Raw genomic sequence first — 22550 nt, forward strand, 5'->3', positions numbered from 1 at the left:
TGCCCCCCAAACATGTTAACACAAACTGCTGCATAGGAGGCTGTGTATTACACTTTTAAAATAATGAGAACGATTGCTCGCATTAAAGAGGAACTGCATTAGAAAGAATCAGCATTGACGAGTGCCTTTCAAACCACAATAGAAGTAAAATGTACACAGTAACTTGTAAAACCTCCAACAAAAAATAGACAATATTTCCAGGTATCCACAGCGCCATGTTCTGTGATTCAGAATGAGGCAACATTCTGTTGGCTGGGTTTTGCACAAACAGGTGGCTCTTCCACAGAGTCTCCTCTCACTCCCTGAAACCTTGGTTTCCTCCATAAATACAGTTCGGTTCCACTTCCCTCTCATTCACTTTCAGTAACCGCTGTATCCAGCACAGGGTTGTGGAGGAGCTGGGCACAAGGCAGGGTACACCCTGGACAGGACATCAGTCCATCACAGGACAGGCACACACTCACATCAGGGGCACACCTTCTGCTGTGGGAAGCAAGCCCAATCCATCATTCATGATCCCAACCATTCTGGCCACAAAGGCAAGCGGTCTCGATTTCGGCGTGGAAGAGAAGAACACGAATGAGTCAAAATCTGTCTAAAACCCAAAAGCTCCTGCCCCGTGTGAGGATCGAACTCCCGACCTTCAGATTACGAGACTGACGCGCTACCTACTGCGCTAACGAGGCTGGATGCTGGCCGAGCTGCAGTCTGAACCCACACGATGTGGTTTCCCATCAGATCGGCGAGATCCACACCATCCGCTGTCACAATAAATCCCAATCCGTCATTTAGGATCCCAGCCATCCGGAACAAACTGCTCTCACCCCTGCGCTCTGGCAAGCGGTACCGTGCTGTTCAAACAAGATCCACTGGACTCCAGAACAGCTGCTATCCCACTGCAGTGCGCGTCCTCCACAGCTCACTGCAGGGCCTTAATACACATCTGCACTACGCACTACGCACTTTGTGCATGGTCTGCCATGTTTTTTTTGTCTCACATATTTATTTTTCCACAACATATTTATTGTTCCTGTTGTCTACATTGTGTGGTGTTGTCTGTTGCACTGTGTATATCTCAGGAGATCAGTGTGATTAAGAATTCCAATGTACGTGTGAACATATGGCAATAAACTCCTCTACTCTCTCTCTCAGACAGCTCCCCAGGTCTGGGATTGAACCCAGGGTCCCCAGCGCTACCATGTAAAAACACAATACTTATAATTAATAAAACATTTGATTTCTTGCTGGATACTATTCTCTTTTATTCCATCATAAAGCAATGCAGAACTCTTACAAATAATTAGATGTACTATACAACAAAATATAATCTATAAAAAATATTTTACACTATACAATACACACTATACTACTCTATACTATAACACTACACTGTACTGTATAACTACAAAAAAATGCTAGACTGGGAGTCTCAGTTTGCCACCTATTTACTGCTTTAGAAACACTGTTTCATCAGCAGAAAGGTATATGTCTAAGTTCATGTCTAAGCAAAGTGGTATTTTCCAAATGCATCTTCAAAATTATTTTACTTACTTATAAGGCTCTCAGAGGTCAGGCACCTGTCTATTTAATGGAGCTGATTATCCAAGTCGCCCACTTAGATCACAGAACACATCTTCTTATCCCACATATTCCTAAAAACACAGCTGGCGGTAAAGCCTTTAGCTGCAGGGCCCCTAGTTTATGGAACAGTCCGCCAGCCTGCGTACGGGATGCCGAGTCAATCTCAGGATTTACTGTACATCCAGACCGAAAACCTATGACTTCAGCCTAGCCTACTCACACCTTACATCATAGCCTGCTGCAGCCATGGCTGCTGGTGCCATTGTGTGTCTGTGTGTTGGCCCACCAGGTAGATACATCTGTTCTGACCAGACTATCCTGTTCTCCTCCCCTCATGTCCGGATGGTGCCTGAGCTGGGCACCACCTGAGTTGGATGCTGCATCACTGCCATGGATCCAAGAGGGACACCGTGGATATAGCTATCGTTTAGGAGGAATTTACTGGTCTACAGCGATCTGCATGGAGTACTGACATACACAAGACATGATGGAAGACTTAATACTCCACATTTAGTACTTTTTTAGAATTGTATAATGCTAGCATGCCCAGAGGGGTTGGGCAGCCAGTTGACCTTGGATCCCCAGAGGTTTTCTTTCTCCTTACTGAGGAGTTTTTGGTTCCTCTCCTCCGTTGTCGTCTGGCTTTTTCTCTTTCTGTACTGCAATGTCATGTATTGTCACACAGCTTTGTTAAGTGCCTTGGGGCAACGCTGTTGTGAAAGGCGCTATATAAAAAATACATTGAATTGAATTGAAATGCATTATAAGAAGGGCCTGTGAAAGAGTTTGTCTTCTGTACTAAGTGTGGAGTATTAAGTGTGGAGTAAATTCTGTCAAATTTAGTCATTAAAATTGTGTATATTGTATTATGTATTTACTATGTCAGTGTCCTGTCTGTATTTGCACTGTGGACCAGGAGGAGCGATATTTCGTTCCGCTGTAGACTTGTATATGGCTGGAATGACAAATAAATGTGAACTTGAACTTAAAAGCTCACACAGGTTTGGATCAAAGATGTGCTCATGCTGCCCCCTGCTGGGCAGACCTATGTCGTGCACACTGTGTAGTAGAGCTAACGTAATGTTCTCCCCGATAAAAAGTGAACCACATGTTTATTTCAGCCCTGAAAAGACTACAATAAAGCAGGTTGTGAGATTGTTAGTTCCTATTTAATCCTACTGGAAAAGCTGTGCAGTGTTCTAACAGAATCCTGAAACTTCATTCTCAGTTTTGTTTTGACCAATGGGCATCACTTCAGGACTTATCTGCATGTCATTTCTCCCTCGAGTTTCTAGAGCTTGTGCAGAAATGACACCACATCTTTACTGCACCAGATGTGCTACAAACTGTGAGGGTGGAATTGAACATGTGCAACATCCTCAGTAATACATAGTATCTTACAGTATAATTATCTACCATTATACAATACAGCCCAATACATTTTCTAACCACTTTATCCAATTCAGTTGTGGGGGAGCCAGAGCCTTTCCCAGTATGCAATGGTCAAATGGCAGGGTACACCCTGGACAGGACGCCAGTCCATCACAGGACACACACAGACGCACACTCTCACACACCCTGGACAGGACGCCAGTCCATCACAGGACACACACAGACGCACACTCTCACACACCCTGGACAGGACGCCAGACCATCACAGGACACACACACACACACACACACACACACACTCTGAACAGCACACCAGTCCATCACAGGACACATACAGACACACACTCTCACACACCCTGGACAGGACGCCAGTCCATCACAGGACACACACAGACGCACACTCTCACACACCCTGGACAGGACACCAGTCCATCACAGGACACACACACTCTCACCAGGGTTAATTGCCATTTAACCTGACAGCGTGTCTTTGGACTCCGGAGCACCTGGAGGAAACCCACGTCAACACGGGGGGAAAAAAATCAAACTGCACACAGATAGTACCACAGGAATTGAACCCAGGACCCTAGCACTGTGAGGCAGCGTTGCCGAATACTGCACCATCGTGCTGGCCTGAAATGATCATAGTCAATGTTAATTAATGGCATTTTACAGCACATAAGACCGTGGTCGATGTACGTTGTTACAGTGCAATAAATAAAGAGCACATGTATTTTTCGGACTTCCGGTTACGGAGCCGTTATGTTATCCTTTAAAGGATTTAACTGGCTATGAAATGTAACGAACTCCTAATGAAAATACCTCTGGTTAGGGAAAACGCCACCGAAGAAAAAAGAAACAGCTTCGACTGCAGAGCACGTTATGTTCGGCGAACAGTCGCTATTACATTGCTGACCTCCGCTGTCGTCTCCAATTCCGTGTCCCCTCGAAATCCGTCCCCTCCACAAAACTCTCCAGGATGATTTTATGATCTAGGAAGCGTCCGCGTACATATTCGTGATTTGGCTTATTACGATATTGATCAAAAAAAGAGCCCGTTATTTGTGTCTATTTAATGTGTTAGGAATTAGAGTAATATAAAAATACCACTATTTTTAGTTATTGTTGGGGGTATTGCTATATTACTCTGTAGCCATGGAAATCATTTGTTCTTTCATTTCTGTGGAGAGTCTTATGGAAGTAAAATTACATCTCCAGTGTATTGGTACTTGAATATTAATGTTATGAATGTGTAAAAAGATCGTATGTTACTTGAAGACTCAGAAGGCAGGCTTTATATATATATATTTTTAAAACAGATCCATATAACTAATGAGGAGCACACTAGTTTGGGATTTCAGTGGTCGGGACAAGTGTTTTTCTCCTCTTTTGCATCTCATTCAAGAGGTTTAGCTATTTTAGTGAGCAGGCAGATTTTCATATCAGCCCAACAGCAGTGAAAAAATAAAGGGGAGAGATACAGTATGTTATAGTTAATGGTGTTATTGCCACAGCGACAGTAGCACTTGTTAATATCTCTGGGCCAAAATCTGATGATCCTCAGTGTCTTTATCTTTTATTTTTAAGTTGAATTATACCCCCTCCATTGAACTTATAACAAGAAGAATCAATATTTTTTTTAGTAAAATAAACTCTTACGTGAGCAATAACAATTTAAAAACAAATAGTCTACGTTTCTACGATATCAACGTTCAACGATGCACACTGTGCAAACGGGAAAAGGACAAGGCTGTTTGTTGTGAAACATAGAGACACAGAAGACCGGGACAGCGATTCGATGAGCCCAGTCACAGAGAGAGTGTGGAGTGAGCATGAGCAGTGAGGTACGAGACAACGAGAGCAGAGATATCGATGATCGAGTGGCAAAAATAATGCACACGGCCAAGTTGGGCCTCGCTCAGTCTCATGTGGTCAATTTTGCATTTTTCAATTGACAACTGTGTTTGTTTTATCATCATCATATTTTGGGGGGAGGGGGGGATTTAATTTTTTGTGCGCAGTTCAATTTCCTACGTGCGCTGATTTCATATCCTGTGTGCACGCGCACATGCGCACAGCTTAGAGGGAACATAGCTTACTAGGATCCAATATGGTTATGAAATTAAAATTCCTTTAATTACTATGTAGTAATATGATGAGCAGATAAGAACAACATGACCTTCATACCAGAGATTCTTCTGTTGAGTGAAGTATTAAGCAACTACAAATATATTTCTTTTATTCAGCAACTGTGTTCTAAACAATAGTTCAGATAGTTTTACTGTTATATAATAATCATTTTGTCACGCCCTGTACACCTAGAGGGCACTGTACTTCTGTCCTGTTCCTAGTCCCTGTGATTATTCATGTCTTGCCGGTGTGTCTTGTTGTGTGGCCTATTTACTTCCTGTTTCTGCTCTGCTCCTCGCTCAGCAATGGGGTTCGGATGTCCTGAGACCCGCCTAGCACCAGGTCGCTCCTGTCCGCAGCCTGAGGGCATAGGTTTCTTCCCGACATCGTCCGACCTCCTGAGCCCGGGTTCATCCCCGTCTCGCCGCTACGCATAAGGTCTTTTTTGCTCTCCTCCAATTCCACGGCTAGCCCTTCCGACATCCGTGACACATTTCTGTAAAAGAATGTTTGCTGTTAATTTAACTTTTATTTCCACTATATCCATATACCACTGTTATTTTTCAAGAAGAAAATGAAGAAAAAAACAATGCCGAAAAAAGCAGTAAGAAAAAGATCTCCCAATTATACACTAGATCAGTGGTTCTCAAAGTTCTAGTCCGCGGACCACTTACACCAAGTCACAGATGCGGTGGACCACCTATGCCTACGTCCACTTCTTACCCCGTAAAAATCATCACCCATTAATGTACTAAAAACAACTAATATTGAATTAAATTTGATGAAAATACTCATCTTTTACCAACAAAGCTGCATTTTCTGCAAATGTTTTTATTACTTAAAAAGTCAGTGTGAAGAATGGAGCTGCTTTTGTTGAGCAACCAGAGAAGTGATATCAGGATCCAAGCTGGACAACTTCTGTCTCATGTCCGGCTCCACTTTCCGCCGATTACTCTACTTTGTTTTCAGTCCAACAAGTGCCGAAAATCCAAGCTCACAAGTGTAGGTTGTTGGGAACATGATGGATGCTTCAGAGCTATGTCACTAAGTCCAGCGTACTCGGATCGTACGTGGAGCAGAGAAACCGATCATTCGTATCTCAAATTAAAGTGATTTTAAGGTTTCAAAATGGACGTTTTACCATATTTAAGCCCCAGTTGGTTGTTTCACAAGGCAAAGCGGCAGGAAACGTTGGCAAACGGACAACAGTGCATTGCAAAGAAAAAAACATAATGGCAACCTCGTTAGAGCAGATCGGGGCACAACTCCAGAACGGTGAGATAAAAAGATAGAAGAGAGGGGGGCAAAAGAGCCAGGTGGGAGAGGTCTGGAGAAGAAAAAAGCACAGGTGAAGTTAGCTCAGGTGGGGAGCTGCGTCAGCAGGCGTACTCTGCAAGGGAACAAGTAATAGGTTTATTCCAGGTTGAAAAGAGAAGAGAGAAAACACAACGTTTCGGCTGTGAGGCCTTCTTCAGGTGTGAGAAAGGGCAGAGAGCAAAGATTAGATAGCACAAAAGAACAAAAGCTGGGAGGGGGGAGGAGGAGGCAGGAGGGGCAGAGAGGCGAAGTGCAGAAGGGTGAAGAAAGGTGTGAAGTCAAACCCTGCATGAGAACAGAGAAGATCACACAGAAATAAGTCGGTCATTAAGAGAAGGGGGACGGTGTGAACCGAGTTTCAGGATGAGTTTAGTTTCTGTTGTCCTTCTGCTGTGGGAGGTGAGAAGCCCTTCTTTGAGAACAGAGACAGAGAGATCAGCGTGATCATGGCCGTCTGAGGTGAAATGAGAAACTATGGGCTTGGAGAGATCTTTAGTCTTCACAGCCCGGACGTGTTCTCTGAAGCGGTCTCCTAGTCTCCTTCTGGTTTGCCCAACGTAGAAACAGTAAATGAGGTTGCTGGAGGTACAGGATGTCATCTGGGAGTTCTGGAATTGACCTGAGGGGCCCTAAATGAGTGTGTTGTTAGATATGTATTTGCAGGTGATGCAGTAAGTCCTGTTACAGGGGTGACTGGTGGGGATGATTGCTGAGTTCGGTCAAGGGAGCTGTGAACCAGAAGTTTACCTACATTAAGTGGTTTCTATTCCACACCAGCTCTGTTCTACAGTACCTTGCAAAAGTATTCACCCCCCTTGGACATTTTCACATTTTATTGTGTTACAGCATGGAACCATGATGTATTTAACTGAGAGTTTTTGCCACTCATCAGCACAAAGTACTCTATGATAGATAGATAAGACTTTATTGATCCTGAAGGGAAATTGATAATGTCAAATTGATAATGTCAAAGTGAAAGGAAAATCCAGACATTTTACTAAATTAATCAAACAAAAAAAACAGAAAATAATTGAATGCATAAGTATTTACCCTCTTGCTTTGACACACCTAAATTACCTCTGAAGTAACCAGCTCTCTTCTCCAAGTCACAGAATTACTTGACTGGAGTCCACCTGGAGTCCACCTGGAGGTGCTTCACATGATTTCAGAATAACTACACCTGTGTCTGGGAGCTTCCCCACTTAGTGCTTTTCCAAGGAAACACTACACCATGAAGACCAAGGAACATCCAAGCAGAATGCTTGGTTCTTGAAAAATACCAGTCAGGGCAAGGATATAAGAACATTTCCAAGGCATTAAAAAAACATACCTCGAAGCACAGTGAAGTCCATCATTAAAAAGGTGAGAAAATATGGAACAACTGAGAATCTGTCCAGAACTGGTCGTCCTCCAAAACTGAGTGTCCGGTCAAGCAGAGCCGTAGTAAGAGAGGCCACCCAGAGGCCTACGGCAACTCTAAAGGAGTTACAGTCCTCCATGACAGAGATGGGAGAATCTGTGCATGAGACAACAATAGCACACACACTTCATACATCTGGCTTCATAAAGGGTGGCAAGAAGAAAGCCTCTGTTGACGAAAACGCATATCACATCTCGGCTGGAGTTTGCTCAAAGGCATGTGAGAGACTCAACAATTTGGAGGAAGATTCTATGGTCTGATGAGACCAAAATTGAAAAATTGAAAAATGTCCTGGAGTGGCCCAATCAAAGCCCAGACCTCAATTCAATTGAGCATCTGTGGAATGACTTCAAAATTGCTGTTCACAAACAGTCCCCATCCGACTTGATGGAGCTTGAGCAATTGTGCCAAGAAGGATGGGCAAATATTCCAGTGTCAAGATGTGCAACGCTGACAGAGACTTACCAAAAGAGACTCACAGCTGTCATTTCTGCCAAAGGTGGTCCTACCAAGTATTAACTCTGTGGGTGGGGGGTGAATACTTGAATTGCTTGGATTCTTTCATAATGCCTGATATGAGAGCCACTGGCCTGTAATTATTTAGGTATTTTGCACCTGATTTTTGTATAATAATAGCAGACCTAAAATAACAGGACTGCTACAGTGACATTAAATAAATTATTGAAGATGGGTACCAGCTGATCTGCACATGATGTGTTGCAGATGATGTGGAAATGGGGTCACCCCTCCACCACCACCAACATGTAGTCCCCATCTGGATGAAGTGAGGTGAAGAGGGTTATAGAGGTATGTTTAACATTTACTGAAGGCAATGCTGTGTAGAACCTCACATCTACCACAGAATGTGTCTGGGAGCTCTGGGTCTTCCTCAAGAGACACCTCCTTGCCCTTGTAGTCTGTAACCTGCTGCAGGCCCTGCCATCCCCTCCTGCTGTCTTTGCTATTTAATTTGTGTTCTGACTGATCTCTGTATTGAGGTTTTACTTTCTACATAGCTCTCTGAAATTAAGTTCAGACACCAAAAGCCACAACTGAAACAGACACAATAAAGGTTTCATATAGTGACATCTCACCTCTGTGCTTCTTGTATGAGCTAAAGCATGCCCCTCTGTCTACAATATTATCTCTGTACTGAAGAGAAAAAATGTCTGTCATCAATTCTACTTTCATTTTCCAGATCCAGTCTTCAAAATTGGCTTTACATGCAGAGATTAAAATAGGTTTACAATGCAAAGGAAAATATTTACACGTTGCAGTTGTCCAGTGAACTACTGTGTATTCTAAGCATCCAAAGAAACATCATTTACAAGTGCTATACTGTAAATTCACACTTGATTGTTCCAGCAATCTGTTTTAAAAGAGGTGTTCTGACAGAATTGAAATCCACTAACTGATTAAAAATTGCAATCAGCTGGGTTGATCAAGAAGTATTTCCTGTAAAGGTCACAGGTCAGCAGTGTGGGTGTGTGGTCACTGATAAATTCACTCACACTGTCTGCCTGGAACTCCTGCTCTGCTCCAGGTTGCTGGTGCTGTCTTGTGGGATACTGTCACTTTCCTCTTGTACAGCCTGGACAAGCCCATGCCTGTTCACTGGTCTCTGAGCCCAATCAGCCACAGTTCACCCCAGATCACTCCAACAGTGATAAATGTCAGAGGTACATTAATTGTGAGAACTGCTCACTGGTGTCTGAGCCCTGGAGGCCCATTGGGATGGCAGTGTATGAAGGGTCCCTTCTATCAATGCTCTTTCGAGCTACAGCAAGGAAACAGCAGTGCTTTTGAGTTTTCAACGGCAAATCTTGTAATTGTGTTTCAAATTCTTACACCTTCCAGTGGAGGAATAACTGCTGAGCAAATCATAAAAAGGGCAAAATTTCCTTCATACACTTTCCTGTGTTTTGGAGGATTAACAATATTCCAGTCTATATGTTAACACGTATTAAAATAGAAACTAGACTGAGGTTGTATTTCTTCTTCTAGAATTTGAGCCATTTCATAAGTAATCAGGAACAGTAGAGTTGGTGGTCTCTAATGCATTACAAGGGGTTGGACACACTGTTGGACTTTGTAACAGTTAACACTTGTTTTGTTCTTATTGTACTTTATTTCACTGGAAAAAAAAAGACTATTGTTTATCATTGTAAGGAATTAAGTGATTCTTGTTTAATGGCATGCAAAGAAATGGAAACATTAAAAAAATCTGTTTATCATGTTCTTAATGTTGAAAAAACAATCATTGAATTTAGGAAGTTATTTTAGGTAAGTAAACATTTTATTTTTAAGTACATCATGGCAGAAAAAAGGTACCCAAGATCCCGCCCCAAGACACACTTGTGAAACAGCAGGTTTGAAGAGTGACGTCAGCAAGTCAAAGCCACAGAGAAGAACTCTGAAGGAGTGACGAGATAAGAAGACAGAAGACAAACATTTCTTAACACTGTATCGTATCAGCTTGCTTTAAATCACCTCAGTTTTCCTTTCATTGGTATTGAAGAGAGTAGTTTAACTTTTTTACAAAGCATTTGGCTTCATCGTACTATAAATATCCACAGAAGAATTGGAGAAGAGATTTATAGAAAATGAGCTCAACCATCAAGGACCGGATCATCCACAGCCTGGACAGTCTGGATTCAGACAGGTTGAAGAGATTCAAGGAGAAGCTCATTGATATGGGAAAAGATGGCCAGTTCCCTAGAGCAGAAGTCGTCAACTATGATACGACAGACCTGGCAAGACGTCTGATTGCTGTCTTTGAGGAAAATGGCGCAGTTAATGAGACAATTACAATTCTGCGTGGCATTCACGAAAACAAAATCGCTTCAGATCTGGAAAGCAAGATGGAACGTGGTAAGTTCTAAAGGTCATTTTAAAATCAGATTCATGTTTTGGTTTTCTACATCACAGTATAGTTAAAATCTACAGTATGTAACATGATATACTGTATATGTCCATTGTATTATATGCACCGTGATCTATGCATGAAAGAAAAACAAATGAAAGGTGTTCATTTGTATTTTATAAATACATCTCTGCAATGACAGTGGTAGTTATAGTGACAACAATAGTGACTGCAGAGGTTAGTGACGGTATTAGTGCAGCAGTGGTAGCCATGACAGAAGTAGTAATTTGAGTAATACTGCAGGTCTTGATCTATAATAAATCTTGCAAGGACACTGTACAGCAGGCCTGCTGTATGCACTAGTGAAGTCAGGTAGATCAGGCAACACATCATCAGAACAATTACAGTTTTTAGCACTGATATATTTTATTGTGTTTATTTTTTTCCACTGACGTTATAATGTAATGTATATTTCTTTCCCTGAATAGTTTTGAAATAAGCATAAACTATAATATTTTATATGTACCATACCATTCCTCTGAAGAGAAAGCAGGGAATATCGCTGCTGTATTGCTAAAGTAGGAGATTTTGACTTTTGACTTTTGTGTTTCCCCAGCAGATGATCTTCCAAGACTGCTGTGGAAGTAGTTTGTGTGTCTTTGTGCTTTTAAATTGCTATTTTTCTCCTGACAAGTCAGTAGGTTTAAACGGATACATGCTAGATTCTTTTGTACACATATTGTATGTGAAGCTCAGCTTATACAATACTGAAAGGTGTGACAATAACATTATTTTTTCTTGTACTTGCATGACATCATATCTGCTGTTTCCTTTGAATCTACACTTAATTGAAACTTTGTATAGAATGTCACAATGAATAACGCCACCAGTTAAACACATAAAAGTGAGATGTTTTTCAAGATTTTGAATATAAGTAGGGACTTACACATGTGAACTCAAGCAGTCTAGCATTCAAACTGTATGTACATTAAACAAGAATCTCAGTTTAAATTAATATTAAAACCCGTCCAACACATGCTTTCCTCTATTTTGCCTGCAGGCCGGCTTGCTGTGGACCTGGGTGAGTAGCCAAAGTGTTTCAGAACTTCATTTACAAGATTCCTGAAAGAGTAGAGTAACTGGGTAGAGACACACAATGCACTCAGTGCTGGAAGGGATCAATGCTAACCACTGCTCCACCTTGCCGGCCTTATTACCAGCTCAGAAACTACTAAAATACAGAGGTTTTATTTTTCAGATGGTTTACCTGTGATTATGTGGATAAAATTAAAATGATCTAAAATCACTGTGTAATTAGTATGATGACCAGAGTCAACTGCTGGCAACTAAGATCTATAAGTGATCAGGACAACATCATCTCTATACCAGAGATTCCCCTGCTGAGTGAAATATTAATCAACTATAAATACATTTCTTATTAATCTGAAAATATGTTCTGAATAATAATTCAAATAGTTATACTGCTATATAATGACTACTTAAAATAACAAATTCTGTTAAGTTTTTTATTGAAGAAAATGAAGAAAAAACAACACAGAAAAACACAGTAAGAAAAAGATTTATCCTCAATTATACAGCATAGGATAATCAAGAAAATAAAAATCTTCAGTACTAGTTAATTTCTGTGTTGGTCTTTTTCATAATCTAAAGTAATAATACATATATCACACTGTTTTCACTACTGCCATGACAGCAGTATTATTGCAATGTAGCAGTGCTGTAGTGACAGTAGCAGGAACAGGTGTAGAGACAATAGTAGTGCAGTAGTGACTGCAGGAGTGATAGTAATGCAGTAGTGACAGCAGTATTCACAGTAGAAGTGACAGTATTAGTGACAGTAGTGACAGCAGTGACTGTAGTAATAAATGCAGTGGAGACAATGGTAGTATAAAGTGGTAGTACTGACAGCAGTAGTAACTGCAAAAGGGACAGTATTGATGGCAGGAGAGACATTAATAGTGACAGTATTAGTGAGAGCAGTAGTGACAATAGATGTGCAGTAGTGATACAGTAGTAGTGACAACAATAGTGACAGCTTTAGTTACAGTAGTAGTGACAGTAGCAGAAACAGTAGCCCTAACAGTAGCAGTGACAAGAGAAGCGACAATAGTAGTGACAGTAGAAGTGCAGTAGTGTCAGTACTGACAACAGTGGTGTGTGCCTGTGCTGTTGGAATCTCAGGGCTCAGAATCACTAGAAGATCAGTATTTACAGGCTGAATGTGATGTGAGCTAATGAAAGGGAGCTCACTGCCATCTCCCTGCCAGCACAGGGTGAGGAAAAAAGCATATCCCAGTTCTCTGATACCTTTTTTCTTATTTTTATAGAAAGATCCAGACCTGAAGGTAAGGAAACTATGTTTCGTAGTACAGAGCCAAAAAGGTACTCTTGGTTGTGTTCTACTAAGTGAGTTACTTAATACATATTTCTTTAGATGCTGCACTGATTAGAATCTAATGCAATTTCATATTTGAAAATTTGTCTGCGTTTTATTGTTCCCTTAAATTCCAGAGATCTTCTTATGCGCTGTGACATCAGCCGCTGTCCTAGTGAATAGATTTCTCAGATTCTGCTTCTTTGTCTGCTGTAACGATTTGAGATTGTACTCTCACTGACGAGCAAACAGCCCCACCTGGATGATGCACCAGGCTGCTCACACACACCAGCTCTCAGTGGGGAGGAGAACAGTGTGATGAAGCCAGTTCAGAGCTGGGGATTATTAGGAGGCCATGACTGGTAAAGGCCAGGGGGAAATTTGGCCAGGACGCCAGGGTAACACCCCTACTCTTTTCGAGAAACACCCTGGGATTTTTAATGACCACAGAGAGTCAGGATCTTCACTGACTCTCACTGATGCTTTTATACAGTATAGTGTCACCACAAGTCTTGATTTGTCTGTCTGCAGCATGTTGTTTCCTGGGAGTCAGGTCTGCTCTTTCTATGGAGGCACCTGCTCCTCCGGCTTGTTGTTTTATGAGAAGGGGCTCTCTGAAGCAAGACCTTGAAGTCAGGATCCTGCTTGTATACTGAGGTCATAGCACTTCTCAAAGGAGTCTGAGCCCTTTCTCTGTTCCAGAGCTTGTGACTGTGAAGCACTGAGGCAGAGCTGAGGCTCAGGGACAGAGAGCAGTTCAAACTCCACTGTGGGAGGAGCAGCATCAAACAGCACTTTCTCCAGCTGGACACACCCCCTGACACACAAGATCACCCTGCTGCACACCTGATCTCAACACAGACAGCAGTGAAGACACACCTGTTCACACACCTGATCTCAACACAGACAGCAGCGAAGACAACCTGTTTTTATCTCCAGCTGGACACATACTTAAATCTTGTTACATTTTTTTTCTGAAACTATCATTTCTTTCTCTTTACAGAATTTGAGAGGGCACGCAGGAATGCAGGTGAGACTGTTTGGTTTCTCAAGCATTCGTCAATCTCATTAAAATATACAAAGTACAGGTTCAGTGCACTGGGATTACCTTACAGTGTTCATCATCAGCTCTTCTCATTCGTCTCCTTTCTTGTCCATAGTGGACGTGACTCTGGACCCCAGAACAGCTCATCCCCATCTCATCCTGTCTGAGGATGGCAAACAAGTCAGACATGGTGACATACGACAGGATCTTCCTGACAATCCAGAGAGATTTACTTCCTGTGTTGATGTCCTGGGAAAGGATGGGATCACCTCAGGTCGACACAACTGGGAGGTGAAGGTGAAAAATAAGTCCGCCTGGACTTTAGGAGTTGTCAGAGAGTCCATCAAAAGGAAGGGGCAGATCACACTGTGCCCTGAGGCTGGCTTCTGGACTGTGTGGCTGAGGGGTGGGACGTACACAGCAAATTCCACTTTCCCTGTTGACCTCCGGCTGGCCCAGAAGCCCCGGAAGGTGGGGGTGTACGTGGATTACGAGGAGGGGCAGGTCTCCTTCTACAACGTGGAGGCCAGGTCCCACATGTTCATCTTTTATGACACCTTCAGGGAGAAGCTCTACCCTTTCTTCAGCCCCTGTACCAATGATGGGGGTAAAAACTCAGCCCCACTGATCATCACTCCTGTCAGCCCCCCTGAGTGACACACAATATCTGTGGGAGGGGCAGCATGTATAATAACTGCTGTGTCTTTTGAAATCATATTAAAATCAGATTATTTTGTGTTGTTCGTTGATCAAGCAAAAACTAAAATAACAGCGCCATCAGTTTTGTTACTTGAGCTCTATTTCCACTGATTTCTAACTTCCTTTAACATCAAGCATTACAATCATCAGAATACCCTGTGAGAGTTACAAAAATGACATTTAGATCAGTAATATAGCTGGTAGCCAGAGATTTTTAATGAAAATCATTATACTATAAAAGTTACTTATCAAAAAAGAGAAGGCTGTAAAAATATTCATCAAAAATAAATGATGTTTTTTCAAACGCGCAGTTCATTGTCTGTATTTTATCCTGCCTGCTCTGCTGCCTTTCAGTAATCAAATTATGTTCACATAATGTTGGACATACAGTAAGACAATAGAAACAACCTCAATGAATGCACTTTCTCTAATTGTTTAGAGATTGTCCACTCAGTAGATGTACAGTAAGTGAGCTTATGATCGGTGACCTCAGGTCTATTTGTGGAATAATACATGCAGACAGCTCCCCAGGTCTGCAACTGAACGCCAGACCCCAGCAATGAAAGGCAGCAATGCTGACCACTGCACCCCCATGCTGCTTATCCCTTTATTCTGGAAATGCCCCTGCTCTACAAGATACCTGTAGCAATTGGTAACAAATACATTTTTATCTGTTATGTGTTAAAAACATGTTTCTGAATGAAATGGGTTTCTTTCTTAAAGAAATAATTTGTTCAGCATTGGCACCACATTTTGTTCTGTTGCCTTCCGCTAAAAGCCACCAAATTATTTTTAGTTGAAGTTTAAAAGACGATGAACATATCTGGAGGCAGCAGCATGTGTGTGTTCACGCTGAACATGCCCTCTTGTAAGTTTCAGTTCTGTTTGTTTCTCACTTCCTGTGCTGTTGATCTCTTTTTTCTCTAGGTTTAGTTATTCTCTTTCCAAGTGTTTAGATGAGCATTTTTCAGTCTCATATGCTTCTAATGGGCTTCTTGTGTTCATTATTTTTTGCTGTATGTGGCATATTTTCAATTTTTTTTGTGTGCAACCTCTTTGATCCATGCTTTGTGAGTTAAACGTGTGTTGAGGTTTTTGGTAAAGCTGTTTTTGCAAAGCCCATGAGACAGGAAATAGTTAATTATTGACTTTTATTAAATTAAATTAACTTTTACCTTTTTGTTTTGTTTTATGTTTCATATTTGTGTTTTCTTCTTTATAGTACTTGTGTGTTATTAATAGGTGCACCTCAATAAATTATTAAACATAAATGTTCATAAAAATGTACTGTTGTTTTCCACCTTAGTCATGTGGTTTATTGGTAAGGACCGAGCAAGCTTGTGGTTAATAAGGAAAGGCTGTAACAAAGACGAAAGCGAACTGAAGATATGACAGGTGAAACAGAAACACGAAGGGTTTTAGAAACTGACACCTCACCTCCGTGCTTCTTGTGTGAGCTAAAGCACGTCCCTCTGCCTTTGTAATTATCTCTGAACTGCAGAGAAAAACCAAGGTCGTTCAACAGTTCTTCTACTTCCATTTTCCAGACCAAGTCTTCAGAATTGTCTTGACAGCAAAAGCAGAGACTTCTATCAAAATAAGTACAATACAGCACCTATAAATTGTTATTAAAATGCAAAACAATATATGTATACATTGCAGGTAGAGGGAGAAGGCCTATTATTGCACCTAGGTTAAGTGTTATTAAAGATTTCTCGTAAGGTTTGCGTGCCCTGACCTACAGCCTGTCGCCTGTCACAGGAATGTAGCTAAAGAGGAACCTCTCTGTGATCTCAGTCGCAGGATGATCTAATGGTCTTTGTATGTGGGAAGTGAGGGAGATGAGTTTGTCTTCTGGATAAGGGTCTTTCCTAGGACAATCCAGATCCAGTTGTTCATACTCCCTAAGATGGATGTCCACTTCTAGCTCCTGGATGTCCAGCAGAGAGCCATAGTCATCTGGGCTGGACACAATCTTAAAAGTCACAGGCCATGGACAATTGTCCAAGAAGATTACCAACCAATCAGATACCTGATGGGAATGGGGACACACTCCACTGTAGGCGTTCTCTCACGAGGCACCAATAACTGTAGGGGTTTGTGCATTTGCTGGGACAATTATTAATTGTAGCAGTAAATGCACAAATCCCTACAGTTATTGGCGCCCCGTGTGAGGATGGCTTAGAGCGAAATAAGACGACCGAGAGGAATAAATCAACAAAAGAAAACGCCGCGGGTTTTCCCGCACGACAATACGGAGTGTGCTGAAAAAGAAAAAAAGTTCCCCTTGCTCTTTAAGCAGTGCTTGATTTTCTGTGATCTTTTGCGACCTACCGGGTTGATTGCATATTTGATCTTGTGGTTTTCTGTGGTAGAACTGTGATTTCGTATCTAAAAGTAATACTCTTAGGTTTAACGATGGTTGTTAAAAGGTCTGAATTAGAGTTGCTAATAAGCACTCTCCCTAGCAGCGACAAGTCTGACCACTGGCACAGTATTGAGAAAGCTGTCGTTGAGAGAACTCAGAGAAGGCTAGAAGCTCGCCTGCATGAAAAAGAAAGGGAATTGGAGAGTTAATACGAACGTAACCATAAAATGCGCAAGGACTTGTTGCGTGTCAGTGAAGATAAAAACTCGCTTAGACAGGAGCTGGATGCAACGCAGGCGTTCCTCGCCATCAAGCAGTCTGGAGCGCTCGGTTAGCCGGGTGTTAAGGGTTCCGCCTGAGAGAGAGCTCTCCCGGCCGGCATCTGTAAACGGGACAGTGTGGGGTAGAGAGCTGAGTCAATTAAGGTGTAGTACCCCCAACCACGATCTCCGCCATCTCTCCATCAGCATAGAAGCTAGAAAAAGAAACCTCCACTCGCTGAGATGGCTAGCGAAGGACATACTGTAGAGAGACTTGACCCCGCAGTGTCAGAGAATAATATCGAGAGTTATATTCAGGACCTCAGGTATACCCTGCAGTACCTGCCAAACGCCACAGAACAGGAGAAAGTGTTTCTGGTCAGGAAAACTACCAGCAGAGCTGTACATGAGAGGATGGCTAGGCAGATGAAGAAAACAGTGCGTTTATTGACCCGGCTGCCGCGATTGCCACCGCCCTTAACATTAAGCACGAGAGAGCCGAGTCCCCCCGCGAATATTACGAGAGACTTACAGTAGACAAACTTATTTTGCAGGGCGAAATGATGAGGGTTGCGAAGAGAACGCAAATTTCAAGGGTTTATTCATTGCCAATCTCCACCCATCAGTCAGAAAGATGATCTTAATGCATACAGATGCACAGACCATGAAAATGACTGATATTAGGAGATTCGTGCAGAAAGCCTGGGAGTGTGATGCCCAAAGTCGCTCTGAGCAAAAAGCTGTTAAAGCGACTGTGTTCGCCGTCAGAGCCAGCAGGGTTAACTCCCTCCTGCTTGAAGGACCACAGGCTCCTGAGCTGGCTAAGCCCCGTTCTAAAGCAGACACACAGGACCGCACCCAGCGTCCTAAACGCCATGAGAACACCGGGGGAGAGGAAGAGCTAGAGAAAGGCTGAACATAAGGAGTCAATAGCCGCCTGACCAGGCTTGAACAGGCTTTATTTGGACAGGGGCAACCGCTCCCCAAGGCTGCCGGAAACGTGAATGAGCTAGAACTCTCCACCTCAGGAGTGCGGGCCAAACCCCTCTCCACTGGAGGAGGCGGAGACCCGCCCCCTCTCCCTCCCTCAGTCTATCTGATTGAGCGGAAGGGTTCCTGTCTGGATGAGGTCAGCCACTCCCAAGCAAGTGCTGACTCCACCCCTGAAGTCACAGAGCAGGCAGGCTCCAGGACATTTTCTGGAGAAGTTAAATCAGAGAGGAAAAGCTAGAGGCTTTTACCTCAAGGTTGCCATGGGAGATGTCTTACACAGTGAGACACTGATTGACACTGAGGTTGAAAGGTGTTTGATGTCATCAGGTTTATATGGCAAGCTCAAATGGGTAGAAAAAGAAAAAGGCATGCGACTCAGAGAGGAACCTTTGGTGGATCACCAGAAAGGCAAAGTGTGGAACCAGGTCAAGGCTCCTAAGCCTTCTGTACAGAAGGAAAGTGGGGCCAAGAGGCAGACTGTGCTCCCAGAGTGTCCACCGAACACAGAAGCCTATGTGGAGATTCCTTCTGTTCCCTCTGGACAAGAAATACAAATATTTTCTTGTTCCCCGGATATACAGGGAAGTTGTGTCCCGGCTGAGGTCACAACAGCCTCCCTGCCACAGGAGCGGTGCTCCGAGCAGCCACCTGATCCACCAGGTAAAGCACACCCCTTTTACATCCCTAAAGAGGAGCGGATCTCCCCACCTGGCGATGAAAAGGAGCTTTCCCTGTGCACCCTGGCACCCAAGTGGGGTCAGGACCACCACCCCGCAGTGGTGGGAGGGATCCAGATGGCAGGAGAGCAGGTTGGTGATGTAGCCCTCACCCTTAGCCCTGAGAACTCCTCTATTAGTGAGGATCTGCTTGAGCAGCAGTCACAGGGCCACCGCCAGGTGCCCCTGGTGCAACATTCACAGGTTAGACAGGAGGTCCAGCTGGACACTGGGACTACTGCGCTGTGGACACACCTGATCCCAGATGCCGATCCCCTCTGCTGTGACCCAGGGAACCTGCAGTCAGGTAACATAATTTCTCAGAACTACCAGGTAGTGAGTGAGATGGACCTGATTGTTCCTGCCCCGACGGCAGGGTTTCCAACACACCCAGTCCCCAAGAAGGGACAGGGAATGAAAGCCGAGCCGGTTTTCTTACAGCCACCAGCTCAGTCTGTCAGTCTGAGTCTGACCAACAGTGGTTCAGCCATACTGGAGCTGGATGGTCAAGTCACCTGCCTGCCAGTGCAGAACACAGCAAAGGGGGGTGTCAGAATCCCCGCTTGGTGAGTGATAGCGAGTTCAAAGACCGTGAACTAGCTATCCCAGTGCCGGGGCAGCTCCCTGAACCCCTAGCGAGGGAAGGGGGGAGCGAGCAGGTGCACTACACCCACGCCCAGCGAACGACTGTAAACATGCCGATAGAGGGATTCCTCAATCAGGAGGTGTGCAGGGTGGACCTGAACAGTGAGAATGGGGTGACAAACCCAGATCACTCAGGTGCTCCAGATGACCACTCAGCCAAGGGTCAGGCATGTTCTACCTCTGCACCACCCCCAGCGGGGTTCCTAGAGCACAGGCATGAACAGATCGGAAAAGCAGATGCCCTGGAAATGGAGGAGCAGCATCAGCAGCTGCGTCAGATTTCCCCAGATTTCCAGGATGTTGGTGCCCAAGATGCCACATGGCATACTGAGAAAGACACCATGTACACGCTGCGCCAGCTTAGAAAGGTGACAGTCAGTCAGGAGATGACTAGGATCAGCCACCCTAAAAGTCTTTTGGGAGGACTGATTGCTGCCACCACTGTTGTGCGTTTGCTATTTCTGGTAGGTTTGTGTGCTACTGGCACTCTCACCCTGACTGCCCCAAGAAGGCAGGTGTCAGAGATGCCAGAGGGTAGTGACAGACTGTATCGACAGCAGCAAAAGCTGGAAAGCCTAGGGAAAACCCTACAGGCGACTTCCTATGCAACAGGGTTGAATCTTATCCCCCACCTAGTGGACATGATTGTTGGTGTTATACAGTGGGTTTACGCTTGTGTGCAACAGGCCAGAATGTTGACACAAGACCTGTTAAGGGAGCTTAGTGCCACTGTAGCCAGTGTAGCCATGGCACAATTCCCAACCCACTTGATTCCACTGTTCTCAGAAGAGGAGCATGTGACGTTAACCACCCCATCGCTCATAGCTCACCCAGAAGGCGATCCAAGATTGAATTTGATTGAGCAAATCATAACACTGGCCGTTACGTGATTGTCTGAGCTGAGTCTGAGAATGTCCAGGAGGAGCCTGGAGAAGCCCTGCGCTGCCTGTTTTACTTGGAGGAAATACGGTCGTTCAGTGGTTGAAAGTTCCGTGGGCATTCGAGACCCACGTTGTTACCCTGCCCTACCAGTTCCTGATTGGCTGATCTAGGTGGAGGATGAGTAACCATGCACTCTGACCTTGGGGTTGTAAACAACTTGGGATGAGTCTCTCCCTTGGAATCTCCCAGACAGTAAGGTGCCAGAGATGACCATTTATTAGGGTGGCTGATGTGTCTCAGCTTTGGGAGTTGTTCCTTATCAGGACACTCAATCAGCTAGAAAAACACCTTAAATGTGAACCAAATGGAATGGCCTCTCTGTATCAAGCACCACTTGAGATGAGATGCTACACCACCCAGTAGCTTCTTGACCAATCACCAAACACCTACAGTACCACCAGCTGTATTTTCCCCAGTTAAAAAGCTGTGCATCACCTCTAACTTTCCCCCGTTTCTCGGCTGAACCAAGTTGGCTGAATGACAAAAGAACCACACTTGATGGCCACACTTGTTGTCTAAACTCTCTGACTTTTTTCTGAAGCTCCAAGTTTGGGAGTGAACCAGTATGTAAAGACAGAATTCTGCCCAAGGTCTAGCCTGCAGCAGCTACAGTAGCTATTACTGGCACGCTGCGTGATGTCAGCAGCAATACGGTTGGACTCCCCGCTATTAAATTCTTTAACTTGACTACTAAGCAGTCAACACCCTGTGCACAGCTAGTGTAATTGATCTTATGTATTATACATATATGTACTATATGTATTATCCCTGTTTTATGAATAATTTCTTCTTACTCGCTATAGCTCGATAATTCTCATGTGATAAGCTGCTGTATTTATCCAAGCAGACTCTCATGTATTTACCTTGAATTCTTTTATGTACACATTGTTTTCTGCATCGATGAATGTGTTCAGTGTGTTGTGAATCCTTGTGAAAACTCCTCGTTGTTCTGCTGATTCCTAATAGTGAAAGTAAACTCATGCAATTTAATATTACAACTAAACATAATGCGAGAAAAAATCACACAAAACCCCCAAACAGCTCTCCATTGGACAAGTGTATATTCTAGGCAACATACTGCAGGACTTCACTGATCAAAATTTGTCACCAGTTGAGTTGATCAACAAAGGTAAAGGTCCTGTAAAGGTCACAGGCCAGCAGTTTGTGTTAAGCTGGTCCACAGCTCTGAAAACAAGGAATGGACCCTATGCAGGTTTCAAGGTCACAAAAGTCCTAAGACAGTAAATTAGGGAATTCCAAAGTCAAGGGTCAAGAGCCTAGCGAAAGTCCAAAGCCAGAAGACAAATGCAGTATCAAGCACCAAACCCACAATCCAAAAGTCAAGGTCAGGAAACAGGCCAAAATCCAAAAGTCAGGCAAGAATTCCACAAAGGCTAGATCAAGAGCTCATAAAATTGAAAACAATACTAAGCACGACAATACTAAGCTTGAACAAGGAGCAGGGTTTAAATTGGTTTGGGGAGGGGTGGCTACTGCCGTCTGCTTGATCTGCGATTCTGCTGCACAGATGAAGTAGGCAGTAGAGGTTGGGGTGCCCTCTGGTGGTGGGATTCTAGAACTGTATTAGTGTGTCTGTGGTCACTGATAAATTCACTCACACTGTCCACCTGGGACTCCTGATCTGCTCCAAGTTGCTGAAGCTGCTGTCTTATGGGATTCTGACACATTCCTCTTGTACAGCCTGGACAATCCCATGCCTGTTCACTGGTCTCTGAGCCCAATCAGCCACAGTTCACCCCAGATCACTCCAAAAGTGATTAATG

General features: G+C 43.6%; 1 protein-coding gene and 1 non-coding gene across 2 annotated transcripts; one reads left to right on the top strand and one right to left on the bottom strand.

The window, feature by feature from the left end:
• Positions 1-613: 613 nt before the first annotated feature.
• On the bottom strand, positions 614-686 carry trnat-cgu (transfer RNA threonine (anticodon CGU)). The gene has a single exon. It is a non-coding gene; the product is annotated as a tRNA-Thr (tRNA).
• A 9565-nt stretch (positions 687-10251) lies between these two features.
• Positions 10252-14843, top strand: LOC148834158 (E3 ubiquitin-protein ligase TRIM69-like). The gene is made up of 5 exons (XM_088916716.1): positions 10252-10711; positions 11764-11784; positions 13052-13069; positions 14102-14128; positions 14259-14843. The coding sequence occupies exons 1-5, from the start codon at positions 10444-10446 to the stop codon at positions 14798-14800; spliced, it is 876 nt and encodes a 291-aa protein (XP_088772842.1). The 5' UTR covers positions 10252-10443; the 3' UTR covers positions 14801-14843.
• The last annotated feature ends 7707 nt before the right edge of the window (positions 14844-22550 follow it).

Source organism: Atractosteus spatula, chromosome 5 (assembly GCF_055471065.1).
Source record: "Atractosteus spatula isolate fAtrSpa1 chromosome 5, fAtrSpa1.hap1, whole genome shotgun sequence".
NCBI classification, from domain to species: Eukaryota; Metazoa; Chordata; class Actinopteri; order Semionotiformes; family Lepisosteidae; genus Atractosteus; species Atractosteus spatula.